Source organism: Panicum virgatum, chromosome 2K, assembly GCF_016808335.1.
Source record: "Panicum virgatum strain AP13 chromosome 2K, P.virgatum_v5, whole genome shotgun sequence".
NCBI classification, from domain to species: Eukaryota; Viridiplantae; Streptophyta; class Magnoliopsida; order Poales; family Poaceae; genus Panicum; species Panicum virgatum.
Window position 1 is genome coordinate 63,917,839 of NC_053137.1, and position 13,034 is coordinate 63,930,872.

The 13,034-nt window shown below is 50.1% G+C and overlaps 1 protein-coding gene and 1 long non-coding RNA gene across 2 annotated transcripts; both read right to left on the bottom strand.

Annotated features, from left to right (window-relative positions):
- Positions 1-2,879: 2,879 nt before the first annotated feature.
- On the bottom strand, positions 2,880-3,696 carry LOC120694471. The gene is made up of 2 exons (XR_005683505.1): positions 3,542-3,696; positions 2,880-3,461 (listed from the first exon to the last, which is right to left on the bottom strand). It is a non-coding gene; the product is annotated as an uncharacterized LOC120694471 (long non-coding RNA).
- A 5,399-nt stretch (positions 3,697-9,095) lies between these two features.
- On the bottom strand, positions 9,096-10,033 carry LOC120694473. The gene has a single exon (XM_039977596.1). The coding sequence runs from the start codon at positions 9,883-9,885 to the stop codon at positions 9,412-9,414; it is 474 nt and encodes a 157-aa protein (XP_039833530.1). The 5' UTR covers positions 9,886-10,033; the 3' UTR covers positions 9,096-9,411.
- Positions 10,034-13,034: the final 3,001 nt, after the last annotated feature.

Here is a 13,034-nt window from a genome sequence, read left to right on the forward strand (position 1 = left end):
CCTCGATTCCAAGCACCCAGAGGTACGCCTTGAACCCGTGAAGCTCCCACACCTCTCTACCCTCGCCGCCGGCGACCCCCTCGCCGGGAAACGGCCGGTCAAACCCCGCCTCCCCTCTCTGACCCGGCCAGGGACGTCGGGGTTTGAATTTGAAAAACCCCAGGGGGTTATCTGCGTAGTCAGTGACTCATTGCAATAGTGCCTTAGGGACTGGTTTGCAATGTTTTTCAGTGAACTTTGAAATTCAGTATCAATTCATAGAAAATTCGTAAAATAGTAAATCTTGATGTTTTGGAATCCTCTTGAAGAGCTCTATGCAGTAGAACCATAATATGTTAGACTTTAGTTGCAAGTTTTTGCTGTAGATTTTGATTTGTGTTACTAGGTTTATAAATACTAGTTATTTAATCTTTTTCTTATCTGATGCTTGAAAGCTGTTATTGCTATGAAATTTTGGTGGTAGTTTACTCATGTAACACTAGCTTTTCTATAAAAATTTCATGGTCAGTTCTCTTGTGTAGCTATTTATTTGATTTAATCCTTGTTTAATAGACTTTATTTATGAGAAATAGTTTCTGTTCTTGATAAATCCTGAAATTATTCCTGACTGTACATCTGGAGTATCTTAGCTTGTTCAGGAAGTTTGAGCTACAGTTTATGGCTAGGTCAAGGGCTAAAAATAAATCATGCTAATCTGTTGTCTGTTTTGTTTATTTTCTCATATTTATTTCTGTATAGATAAAATCATGAAAATTCACTGTAGTTATTTATTATCTGTATGAAGCTCCTGTTAAATTTTGAGCTTCTGTTTTGCTTTAGTTTGACCTGTATAATTCAAGTTTGTTCTATGTGCTGCCTGCATGAATGATTTGTTGTGTTTATTTGACTACAAGTCTTGGCATGATTTTTACAGGGTAGATTTCTTTGTTCATGTTATGTTTAGTGTAATTTTGGCAGATTTTATTACTGTTTGTACTATGAGTAGTTGATTGGTTAGCAAACTATGTTTTGTTTGTTATAAGAAAACCACCCCCACTTGTTTATGAAGTTAGTCAACTTCTTTTGTGCTGTTGATCATGATGTCTTGTGTAGTTAGTTTTGTTATTTAACTACTCTATAAACGATTGCCCATGTGTGCTTATAATGTTGTTCTTGCATTACATATAGACGCGACTGCCTTATCGGATGGGACGTACGAGCTGATCCCGGAATCTGACGGAGGTGATCTCGAAGCTCAAGTAAACACTGCGGAACTAACTGAAGCCCCGGACCAAAGTTCGGAAGAGCCTAGGGCTGAAATAGTTAGCAACTACCGAGAAGTCAAGCCCCGGACATAACCTATATTTCAAATTATTATCATTTACTGTTGTTACCTACTTGTGCATTTACAGTTCTTAGGATTTGAATTGAAACCCTAGATGCATGATCCTAGGAACCCATGTACTGAATACTAGATTTGAGTTCGACTACTTGCTAAGCTTTTAGGACCGGTAAAAGTCGAGTGATTGTCTGTCACTCGCGAGCTTTATAGGAATTGCATGTTTACTTTCTGTTAACAATATAAGGACGACGGACGGGGTTGCGATCGATATCATAGCTTCATGAGAGACCCCGTCTGTGTTAATGAACTTGCTAAGGTCGCGGTGTGTGGTAGCGTTGGTTAAGTCTTTGAAAGTACTAGCCACATGCCGTCAATATGGTACGCGGCAAGCCTAGTAGCCGATTGGACCGGGGAGTGGATATACCTTTCACTCTCTCAGTAGGGATAGGTTTTATTCTTATGTTGCGCAACACTACGACTTCTAGGGACAAGGTTCGGCCTTGGAGCCCTGTAGTCGGGGAGAGTGACCCTATCCACAAGCCGGAAAGAAAGGTCAACGGTTGTTTGGGAATGACCCGACGGTGTTCCAGACGTGTGTGTTAGGTTTATCCTTGCAAGGTTGAATTTCGATTCAGAATCGTCCGCCTCTCACGATGAAATGAGACTGCTTGATCTCTTTGCCACACAGAGTAAGAAGAGCAACAATACTTTAATCAATCTTGATGTTTGCTTAATTTTTTTCTACCATGATTGGATAGTAGCTGCTTACATAGAACGGTTAATCAACTAGAACCTTGAAAGCTAAAACTTGAAAGTAAGGACATACTCTTTATTGCTTTTCAGCAAAAGAAAACCAGAGCCTCACAAAGCCTTGCATAGTCTAGCTAAGGTGGGCTACTTATACCCGATGGCGGTTAAGTCTTGCTGAGTATTAGAATACTCAGCCTTGCTGTTGAACTCTTTTTCAGGTTTGAGTTTTGAGGATCAGATCGCTAGCTTGACCTACCCTTGCTCGTTGCCTCCTGGCTGGTCCGTAGAGTGGGATACGTCTGCGACCGGCAATGACTATGACGAGTGATACCCGGTTTGGGCTAGCCTGGTGTCCTTTTGCGATGTGTTGTAGCCGTCGTGTTTTATCTTCCGCTGTTTTAAACTCTGAACTTATAGTTATGGCTTGTATAACTGCTTTGCTACGTTTGGTCTTGTTTTAATGTTTTAGAACCCGTTTGTAATAACTACTATGCCTGTGATGTAAAAATTATGGTTGTAATATCTCTGGACTCGCCTTCGTGCGGGGTATGCTTGTTCGATCCGAGAATCGGTGGTTGTATCGGAACGTTACCCGACAGACCAAAAATTGTTCCGTTTGAAGTGCGTTTAAGCTAATGTTGTCTTTATGGTGATGGTCTGCGCACTTGAGCCGGGATAATTTAGGCGGTTCTGCCACACTTGGGCACACTGATGTTGTGGTTCAGTAACAATAATTTCAGAGTGAAGACGTTCACCTCAACATTGTCACCGTAAAGATTTAGCTAATTTAGCTAGTGATTCTCATTGATGAAAAATGGGGTTGGGCAATTATTATTGAGATTACGAGCAGTATCTCTTAGCAGTCCTGATAGGAAACATAATAGAAAAAACTACCACAAGGAAATAGATGCATACAGAATATCCTATTAAATTTATTACTCAACAAAATGAACTAATGAGAAGTTTGCAGGACCTTAGATTACACTAATACACAAAATTGAATTGACGTACAAAAAAGTCTTCCAAGTTCCTCTCTTCAACAGCACTCATCGTGGGCCGGTGCTCATTGATCCATAGCAGGGGGAACAAAATCAAACCAAAGCCTCACCTTGTTTGGTCGCAGGACAGAGAGCTGTCTTCACCCACGGCACGATGGTACAGGTGAAGAATATGTCGTCGGAGAGGCAGACACCGAAGGAGCAGGCGGTGCTTGTTGAGATTAGGTGACAGGATCTTCTCATTGGCACTTGATATGATCTAGGACGGTGCTTGTTGACACTGGTGTCAGAACAAGATGGCATGTTTACAATGATTGATTGATTGTTAATGCATGCCCTAGATCGCATCAAAATCTCAACAATGAAACCGTTCAACCAAAAATCCTTCAAAACTGCGGTGTTAAAAACAATTGAGTATCAGAATGGGGAGATTGAGGAGCAACTGAACAATACCAGGGATTGAAACAGACACCTGTTTCGTGCACATCTGATCTCGGCCTCTTGATATAGTGCCACCGGCTTCTCCATATTCACCTCGCCCCAGTGGCGGAGGAAATGCCACCAGCTTCTCCTTCACCTCGCCCCAGTGGCGAAGGACAGAATATATTTAAGGTATGGCGAAGTCCACCAAGACCATAAAGTAATATCCAAATCAAAAATAGTCTATGCACTTGTAAAATGCAATGATTTGTGGTCCAACGCCACCAATTCACCAAAGCATAGCTTGCAGCAAAGCATATAAGAAATCCAAATCTAATTTATTTTATATAAATCTAACATGTAAAAATTGCAAATTGCACTGAATAGTGAATACCTCTCGTTTTGGCATTAGTCTGACCCATTCTAAGTTCCAACAAACGGAGATTAACTCCATGTATGCTTATTAAGATTAGCTGCTGACCCATGATGCTTTTGTTCACGCACTACAAAAAGTTAAGAGCCATCAGAGATCGCAGTTGAAATCACATATGCAGCCTGTCGGTGATAAGGGCAAAGCTACACAGGAAAATTCAGGGTGACGAGTGACGACGTACGCGGAGAGAAAAATAAAAAAGGATGGAATCGAATCGATGGAGAGCAGACCTGGTAGAGGCGCATGAAGCCATGGGCTTGGTCAAGGAGGAAGCACCCACAGAGACCGGGAAATTGGGGATGAAGTTGGCGAGGAATCAGCAGGCCGGGCCGATGCCGAGCAGCCGCCGGAAGACGGCGCAATACAAGGGCGCCCGGCGCCGCTCGTGGAGCAAGTGGGCTACCTAGATCCGCGACCTCGTCAAAATCGTCTGCATTTGGCTCGGCACATTCTCCTCGTCAAGAGCGGCTTGCAGCAGAGGAGCACCCTGGCATCGCGGCGGAGGAGGGGCGTGTGATCTCGCGGAGAGGAGGGCGAGGGGGAGGGGGAGGGAGGAGCGCCTCGCGTCGGGGCTGCGCGAGGGGAGGCGGAACCGTCGACGCGTGGGGTAGAGCGGGAAGGACGGGGCGGATCGGACGGACGAGATGAAGGAGCGGCGGCGAGCGCGGGTGTTGGCGGCGAGCGCGACGAGGAGGAGGGCGGAGCGGTGAGGGTGGGGGAGTGGAGAGGGGGAGGGGGAGGCTGGAGCGGTGAGCGAGGTGGAGGGAGGAGCGGAGCGGCGAGGGGCCGGAGCTCGAGAGAGGCGCCGCGGCGAGGCACAGCGTGCGAGGCAGTGGAGGACCTGGAGGACCGGGCGGTTGCGCGGAGGGAGGGTTGACGGGCAGACACATTCGCGAGCGCGGCAGACACATTCGAGGACAGACACATTTGTCACTTCGTTCCTTTTTAGTAGTAGTAGATTTCATGAAGAAGAAACAGCTTAGCTGGATACATGCATGAACCGAGTTGTAAAGCTTTGAGTCCAATTCCTCCCATTAATTTCCAAATGAATAGCTTTCAATTCAGCTGTGCTGTAGTTATCCGGCCGGATGACGTCCTGCAACCTCTTGAGGCAAACTTGGCTCTCTTGATTATAAGCCGATCGGCGGTCGCTGAAGTCAGCGAGAGGGGAACGCGCCACCAGGTCGTCTCCCGCGTCGCTGTCCGGCGCTGGCGAGCAGCCGGCGACCCGGCCACGGCGCCGACGTCCGAACGCCATTGGCCTCGTCGAGCTGGTCTGCGCCCATGCCCAGGCGCCCGGTCTCTTCCCGCATCGCGTCACGCGCGCTTCGCTCTTAAATAAAGCCGCGCGCGCTCCGATCCCTGCAGTCCCCACCTGAGACTTGCGATCCGCCGGCCGCCGGAATGGATGGTTCTTCTTCCCGCGGTGGCACAGAGATGGCGCTCCAACAGCTGCAGCCGCTGCTACCTTGGCTCGATCAGGGGGTGAAGGCCGCGGCCGCGGCCGATGGCGGTTCAGCGGCGGCGAAGGCGAAGGCAGGGAAGAAGTGGCGGCCGGCGGCGCGGGCGGCGACGAAGGCGTTGTTGAGCGGGGTGGTGGAGGTGGTCGGGAAGAGGTTCGAGTGCTCGGTCCCGGCGGCCAAGTTCGGCCATGTCGCCTACATCATGAAGCTAGCTATCAGTTTCATTCTCTTGTCTGTACTATATCCCTAGTTAGATAGCTAATTGTACAATCCAGGAAAGAAGTAGATGGATCTCCCATCACTCCAGCCTCCAGAAAACAAAGGCTTAAACTGAAGATGCTTGCACAACTCTCGCTATCTGCATTGCTCGTGCAGAACAAGTCAGATGATTATATATATATATATATATATATATATATATATATATATATATATATATATATATATATATATATATATATATACACACTAGCAGCACGTTGCTTCCTCCATCCGGTCCCTCGATTGCTTCCTTGCTTGCTGTATTTCTGTCTCGACGAAAGGGTTCCTTTCTTTCAGTCGCTATCGATCGCTCTACATCGCGGTTCTGTACTTGTGCCCATCGCCCCCGTTGCACTCCGGCAGCGGAGGCGCACTGTGTTTCCTGTGCTGGCTACTGCTACGCCAAGGGCTGTGTTTAGATCCGTAAAATAGTAGTAAAAAGGGTCACATCGGATACTATAGCATACTATAGTATTTTTTATTTGTTTGTGATAATTGTTATCCTATCATGACCTAACTAGACTAAAAAAATTTGTCTCGTCGTGTACATCAAAACTATATAATTAATTTTTTATTTACCAATATTTAATGTTCCATGCATAAGACAAAAGATTTGATGTGATAGATAAATAGTGAAAATGAGAGAAATAAATTTTGGAACTAAACACACAGCCAAGTCACAGGCCGGGCGTAGTACAGTGCTGCCGGTACAATGATCGATCGCCATCCCTTCGCCACATCGCATCGCATCCATCTGTTCTGACCCATGATTGAGAGAGTGGGAGAGCGATCGTTCACATGCCTCGCTTGCTCTCAATGCAATCTCCCAACTCCAATCCCTTCTCGGTAAAGCGTGCTGCGTGCACGAGTCAGCCGCGCACAATAAGATGCGCCCCGCGCGTGGGCGTGGCGGCCTCAATTATTGGCCACCCACACTACTTGGCTAGGCGGCAAGCTTTCTACTTGTTCTCCTTGGCCCACGCAGTGGTGCAGCACGGCATCAGAATTTTCGTCTCCCGGTGTCTGTCTGTCTGTCTCGTCATGCCCTCCTCGGCCCGATCAATACTGAACAACTGCTTCTTCTGCAGAGAGCGAGAGATCTAGACCGTGTTTAGGTGTTTACGTGTAAAAATTTTACAAATAAATCTTGGTAATTTGAAGTACTAAATAAAATCTATTTACAAAACTTTTTACATAGATGGGTTGTAAGTCGTGAGACGAATCTAATGATGCTAATTAATTCATGATTAATCCATAATTAGTGGATGGTTACTGTAGCACCACTGTTGCAAATCATAAATTAAGTAGTCTCATTAGATTCGTCTCGCGATTTACAGCCCATCCATGCAAAAAGTTTTGTAAATAGACTTCATTTACTACTCTATACATGTGTCAAAATATTCGATGTGATGTTTTTTTTTGGATTTTACAGGTAGGACCGTAGAAGAGTCCTGTAGGTTTCCTAGCCCCAATTATTGGCGTGCACAGGCGCTGCGGCACGGAGCGATTAGTTAGGGAGCACCTCGAGCTAGCAAATCGAACGCTTGCGGTCACCAGGCAAACAGGGGCGCCCGCTGTGTGTGAGCCCAGTACCCAAGTACCCTGCATCCAAGCAGCCGTTCCATGCAACACTCAACAGATGAGTCATGACTCATGAGTGGTCGCCCGTCTTGCAAACAAGGGTTCAGGCTCCGATTCAGAATCCTATACAGAACGCAGCAGCGAGAAGCGGCTGCTGCAATGCAATGTCGGACTGGAGCGACGTTGCTTCCAAAAACGCTGCGAATTGATCGGTAACCTTACTCCGTCGACTCCACTCCACGACGATTGGCCCGGGCTCCGGAACATCCGGATGCTGGCGGCATCACTGCCACCAGCATGGGCCGATGATTTGTCGCCTGAAACGACCGCACGAGGGCCCCGACGGGCGACGGACGCCACCGATCCCGGCCACCCGAAAGGGACATGCGACCGGGAAGAATCGCTAGAGAGGCACGCGGGGGCTCTCGGCGATGAATGAAGAAGCCCGTCGACACCCGTGAGGTGAACATGGCCCGACGAGCGCGAATGCCGGCCGTTGCGAGCGCAGGCGGCCGTAGCTCTCTGTGTTGAGTGACACGTCGGTCCTGCACTCCTGCAGTAACACCGGTGGCTCTTCGACTACAGTGGCAGTGGTCTACCACTTGTCTCCTACAGTAGCTGCCTCGCGGAGTACTCATGGGGTAGAGCACAATCTCTAAGCAAACGATAAACCACTAGACAGCAGCCCTCCGTAAGGAACTGGATTTAAATTAAGCTTAGCTTAATTGGTTGTGATATGTGTAGCCGACGGGTACCTATTTTGCAATTTTTTTAAACACTATTTATTTCTGCAATTAACTGTTAAAATGATATTATTTAAAAAATTCTATGTTTTGAAGTCTCTCTCTCTCCCTCTCATTAGGCAACGTCTTGCCTGTATCGTTGTATTGATATTCAAAACGTGATTTCGGTAATAAAAAAAGGATTAGAAATATTCGCCACCACGGATTATTCCGGCCCCTTTTTATGGCTGATATGGATTCCAAGTCCACATCATCTTGGAGGGCCATGCTGATGTGGATCCATCCAAGCAGTCACCATAGGGAACTAAATCATCCGCATCGACTCACTTTTAGCATCTTCACCGTTACCACGCCCCGGTGATAAGGATCGGAGCAAAAGATTCTCGTCATACCGCAAATTTACCACGAGGTAAAAGAATCCGCGGCGATTCCATGCTGAGATGTCGATGAATCCGGCGCCTTTTATTGTGTTTCGCAAAAAAAAAAACACCTTTTCGTAACGAGAAGATGACACTACGATTTACGTCTAGTAGTGTTTGTATGGGCGCGCACCACGACTGGCCCATGATATTTTGATCCCCAAGTCGTCTTAATCAAATGCGAGTCGCGGCCACGTCGTCGGCATGGTACCCGGTAAGCACGAACGCGCGGCTTGGACGGATCAGCACGGGGCAGTAGCTCCGGCTCCGGCATCATCGCTAATCCCGACCGATTAGCCGTTAATCCCGACCGATTAGCCGCTAATCAAACCACCACAAGATTTCTCTCAAGAAAAAAAAATCCACAATCAATCCGCCGCGATCAACGTCAGGGCGAAAAAACTAGCCGGGTGTCGCTGTGCTCTCCCCGTATTGGCTCGATCGGCAGCGCTGATCGATCGCTAGCGCCCGATGATCACCGAACCGTCCAGGGAATCAGAAAACGGCCACCGTCCGTTCCGACTGATCGAGGGTGGGAACAGGGCATGGCTTTTGCGTACAAGCAACAGTGCATTATTGCGTGTCATGTCTACACATCACAGTTACATGAGTGGAGGAGAATCGAGCTTGCAGAAGAAGCGCAACAAAGAACAGGAGCAGAAATGCCATTCCGTTTAAGAAAACAGAAAGAGCAGAAAATCATTCAGAAGAAGAAGCGGGAATGTGCATTCAGTTATTAGTACCTGAGAAAAACATGGAATTACTTCCATTTCTCATATATAGTTCGTCGCTCTTCCCCATATGTACACATGTTTATTGTTGATCTTGGATTCCACTAACTTAAACTGCTAGTAGCTAGAGAAGCAAGCAAGAAGCGGTAATGAGAAAGGTAAAAGCATGGTGGAAATTTACAGTGCGATGTAAAAACAAAGGCAAGCAAGCTACGAGAGACTACCACCATTCCTTGATGTTTTTTATTTCTCTCCTCGGCATCTTCCGTTCTTCTTAGCGTTCATCAATCATCATTCCACGAGCGCGGCGAAGCAGCTCCCCGTCCTTGCGAGCGAGCTCCCGGCGCCCCTGGCGGTGGCGACGGAGGCGGCGATGGGGAGCGGGTGGTCGCGCCCGGGGCTGCTGGGCGTGGAGCGCACCCTCCTCGGGGCCGGCAGCGGCGCCGGCGACCCCAGCCTGCGGCGCAGGAGCAGGCGCAGCGCGGCGATGAGGTCGTCGGGGCTCCCAGCGGGGGACGGCGGCGCGGACGCCCGGCGGCAGACGCAGGCGTGGCGGTCGAGCGCCTCGGCGGGGGAGATGGGCGGGGACGCGCGGCCGAGCTCCTCGCCGACGGCGTCCCCGCACAGGCCGCAGATCCACCGGCCCCCGTACCGCGCGCGCACCCCCGCGATGTACGGCGCCGTGCACTCCTCCGTGAAGCCGCAGCACTCGCACGCCACCTCCTCTTCGTCCTCCTCCTCCACTTGGACGACCTCCCTCTCCATGTCCACCAGCTCAGAGAACGCGCACCTCGCAGCAGATCGGCGGGTCCTCCCCCTCGGGTCCCTCCGCTGCAACGACGACGGCGCCTCGGCCTCCTCCTGCTTCCATCCGCTGCCCCCTGTCCCGTTCAGCGCGTGATCGGCGAGGCGCGTCCGGCCTTTTAACACGCGGAAGGAACGCTAACACCGGCGTGAAAATGAATTATGAGCTGGCCCCGCCACGTAGGACGACGGGGCCACAGGACGCGTTGCCCAGCTGTCGGCCGCCAAGTGGGCCGCGGATGGAGGGGGCCGTGTTCCCGTTCCGTGCGACGTGGGTTTGCTTGCTCGACGGAATCACGGCACTCACCGGTCTTATCCCTTGTTTAATCGCGTAAATGTAATTTGATATAGTAGTAGTAGAGTACGTATATTTTCAATGGGCATTATTATCCAGACAGTTCCTGGACCACACTAAACGGTTTCGCTCGGCGATTGGTTGCGAGCGGTTTTTTTTTTGAAAGGAGTTGCGAGCGGTTCTGGTGCAACGTGAAACGCATTTCTTATTGGGGAGGCTTTCTCTCCTTCTTCGCCCTGCTGGCAAAGTGGCCGGCCGGGGGCAATCGAGCGCTTGCACGCCAGGCGTCAGCACACGCCCGGCGTCGTCCACACGCCACACCACATTGCACTTGTTTGTTTAATTATTCTATTTATATATATTATACACATATATATATATATATACACATATACACATATATACATATACACATATATACATATACACATATACACATATATATATATACACATATATATATATATATATATATATATATATATATATATATATATATATATATATATATATATATATATATATATATATATATATATATATATATATATATATTTGCGAGGCATGGTTGCTTCCCGTGACCATTTTAATATAATGTATTATTATCATTTCACTCGTGCGATGCACGCGTGCGAAACGGCGAGCAAGTGACGTCGCGCCCGCGCGGGTAGCACGTAAGCACACGTAAACAAGTGCTGGAACAGTGGAACGCGCGCGCGCGTGCGCACGCGGACAGCCGGCGCCCGAAGCGTAAACAACGGACTGGCCGGCGGGCTTTCTCTTGTTTTCTCTTCTTTTTTATTCACTTTTTCTTTCTTTATTATCGGGAGGCCACGCCACGGGCCGTAAGCGATACGCTGCAGCTGGGCGGCGCTGCAGGAACTGGCCCGGCAGGCCGGCCGGCCGGCCGTCTCGGCGCCGGGCGCGCGTGGCGTGTGGCGGTGCCCCATCAGCACGGGCGCCGGGCGCGGCTCGCCGACCACCCGCACGGGGCGGCACTGGGTCGGGAATAGTTCGCGCGCGTGCGTTGCGTGCGCGCGCCCGACGGCCCTAGGCGTTGGGCGGCAGATTTCTTAGTTGGCGCGTGCGCCGAGGAGCTCACCTAAGCTTTTGGGGGGGGGGGGGGGGGAGGGGAGGGGGCGGCCAGGGAGTTTGGGAGGTGGGCGGAGTGGCCGCTGGCGACGGCTTTAGATTCCGGGTTGCCGGAGGTAGGGGGCGGCTCGCCGGCTCCCATGGCCACCGGCCATAGAGGAGGGGGGCCGGGGGTGGCGGCGGCCCGACGGTAGAGGCGGGTTGTCCGGCGGAGGATGCAGCGACGCGGGAGCGCCGCCGGCCGGGCCGAGCCTGACAACCGGTGGGCGGCGGGCGGCGGGGGGGGGGGGGGGGGGGGCGACGGGATGGCACGACAGCGGCGCGGTGGCGTGCTCGGTTAGAGTGGCGGCGGTGGAGAGAGGCGGTGGAGGCCGCCGCAGTTGGGGGAGGCGGTCGGCGGTGGGGGCGACGGAAGAAGAAAAGGAGTGGGGGCGACGGAAGAAGAAAAGGAGGGGAGGAGGAAGAAGAAAAACAGTAGAGGGTGTTCGCCCGCTAAGCTCGCGCGTCCAGTAGCGTCCGCCGTTGGGCGGCGCGGACGAAGCGGTCAGCGCGAAGGCGTCGCGCCGGCCGTGTGCGCGCGGCGGCGTCCGCGGGGCTCGGACGGGGCGGGCAGGCGCGCCGCGACGAGGTCGGAAGCAGGCAGGATCTCCTAGTAACTGGCCGCGGCCCATCATCGAAAGTTTCAGAAGCTCACTGCTTCTACTGGGTTTACTGGGTCTGGCCCAATTGAAATACAATAACGCAAAACATTCAAGCCCAAGAGCGTAGCGACACTTTTGCTGCTGCTGCGGGCGGCGGCCTGTGTGCCTGTTTGGTTCAGTTCAGCGTAACGTTCCAATTCCAATGCCGAGTTTCTTTTCTGAATTGGCGACCCAAGACCAAAATTGGGCCTGCCTTGTGGAGGAATAGTATGACCACAACGGCCAAGATGAACAAATTACTTGCAACTTAACAACACAAGGTAAAGGTTACACTGATACGCTCACTGGCCACGAAGGCTAGAGCGTGCCGCGGAAGCAGCGCCGCGCGCTAGCTCGTCCTCCCGTCGCCCTGCCGCGTGCCCATCGCCACGGAAACTGCTGTAAGATTGTCTTTATTTACACTTTCCAAGTGATGCATTATTGCTGCCTCGCTTTCTTTTTCTTCATTTCCCAACTGTGACGACGACATCTCAAGCTGGAGCGGTGTGTGCTAGCCCAAATGGCCAAAGGATCAGGCTTCTCGAATGCACTGGGATAATCATGCAGTAGCAGTGTAGCACCGAGTGATGGAACGAGGGTATGCATCGACTATCGAGATCTCAGACTGATCGATACGGGTTTTGACTTTTTTTTTTCTCTGTTGGAGATTAAATGACTTGACCGTGGAGGCCAACTGATGTGATTATTCTCTCTAGAACAAAAATGACAGTACGGGTGCTACTGCTGTATGTAGGGATGCAAGTTATATTTATTTTGAATTATTGGGTTGACTAAAAAACTTGATAAAATGTACTAAGACGCTATTACGTGTAATTATTTAATTCAGGAGAAGAAATAAATTAGGATGGCATGCTATCACAATTATTTAGTTGACTCATAAAACACCATTGGCAATAAATAAAAATGTTCAGGCCGGCGGTAGTTCCCTAAGGCCAGTCTCAGTGAGAGTTTTATGGGTGCAGTTATCTAGACTGAGAACTAGAGGTAACGGTGCTAGATGAGTTTTATGGTGATGAAACTCT

Excerpts from the sequence above, each read along its gene's own strand:
- LOC120694473 (XM_039977596.1), bottom strand. The coding sequence starts at position 9,885 with ATGGAGAGGGAGGTCGTCCAAGTGGAGGAGGAGGACGAAGAGGAGGTG.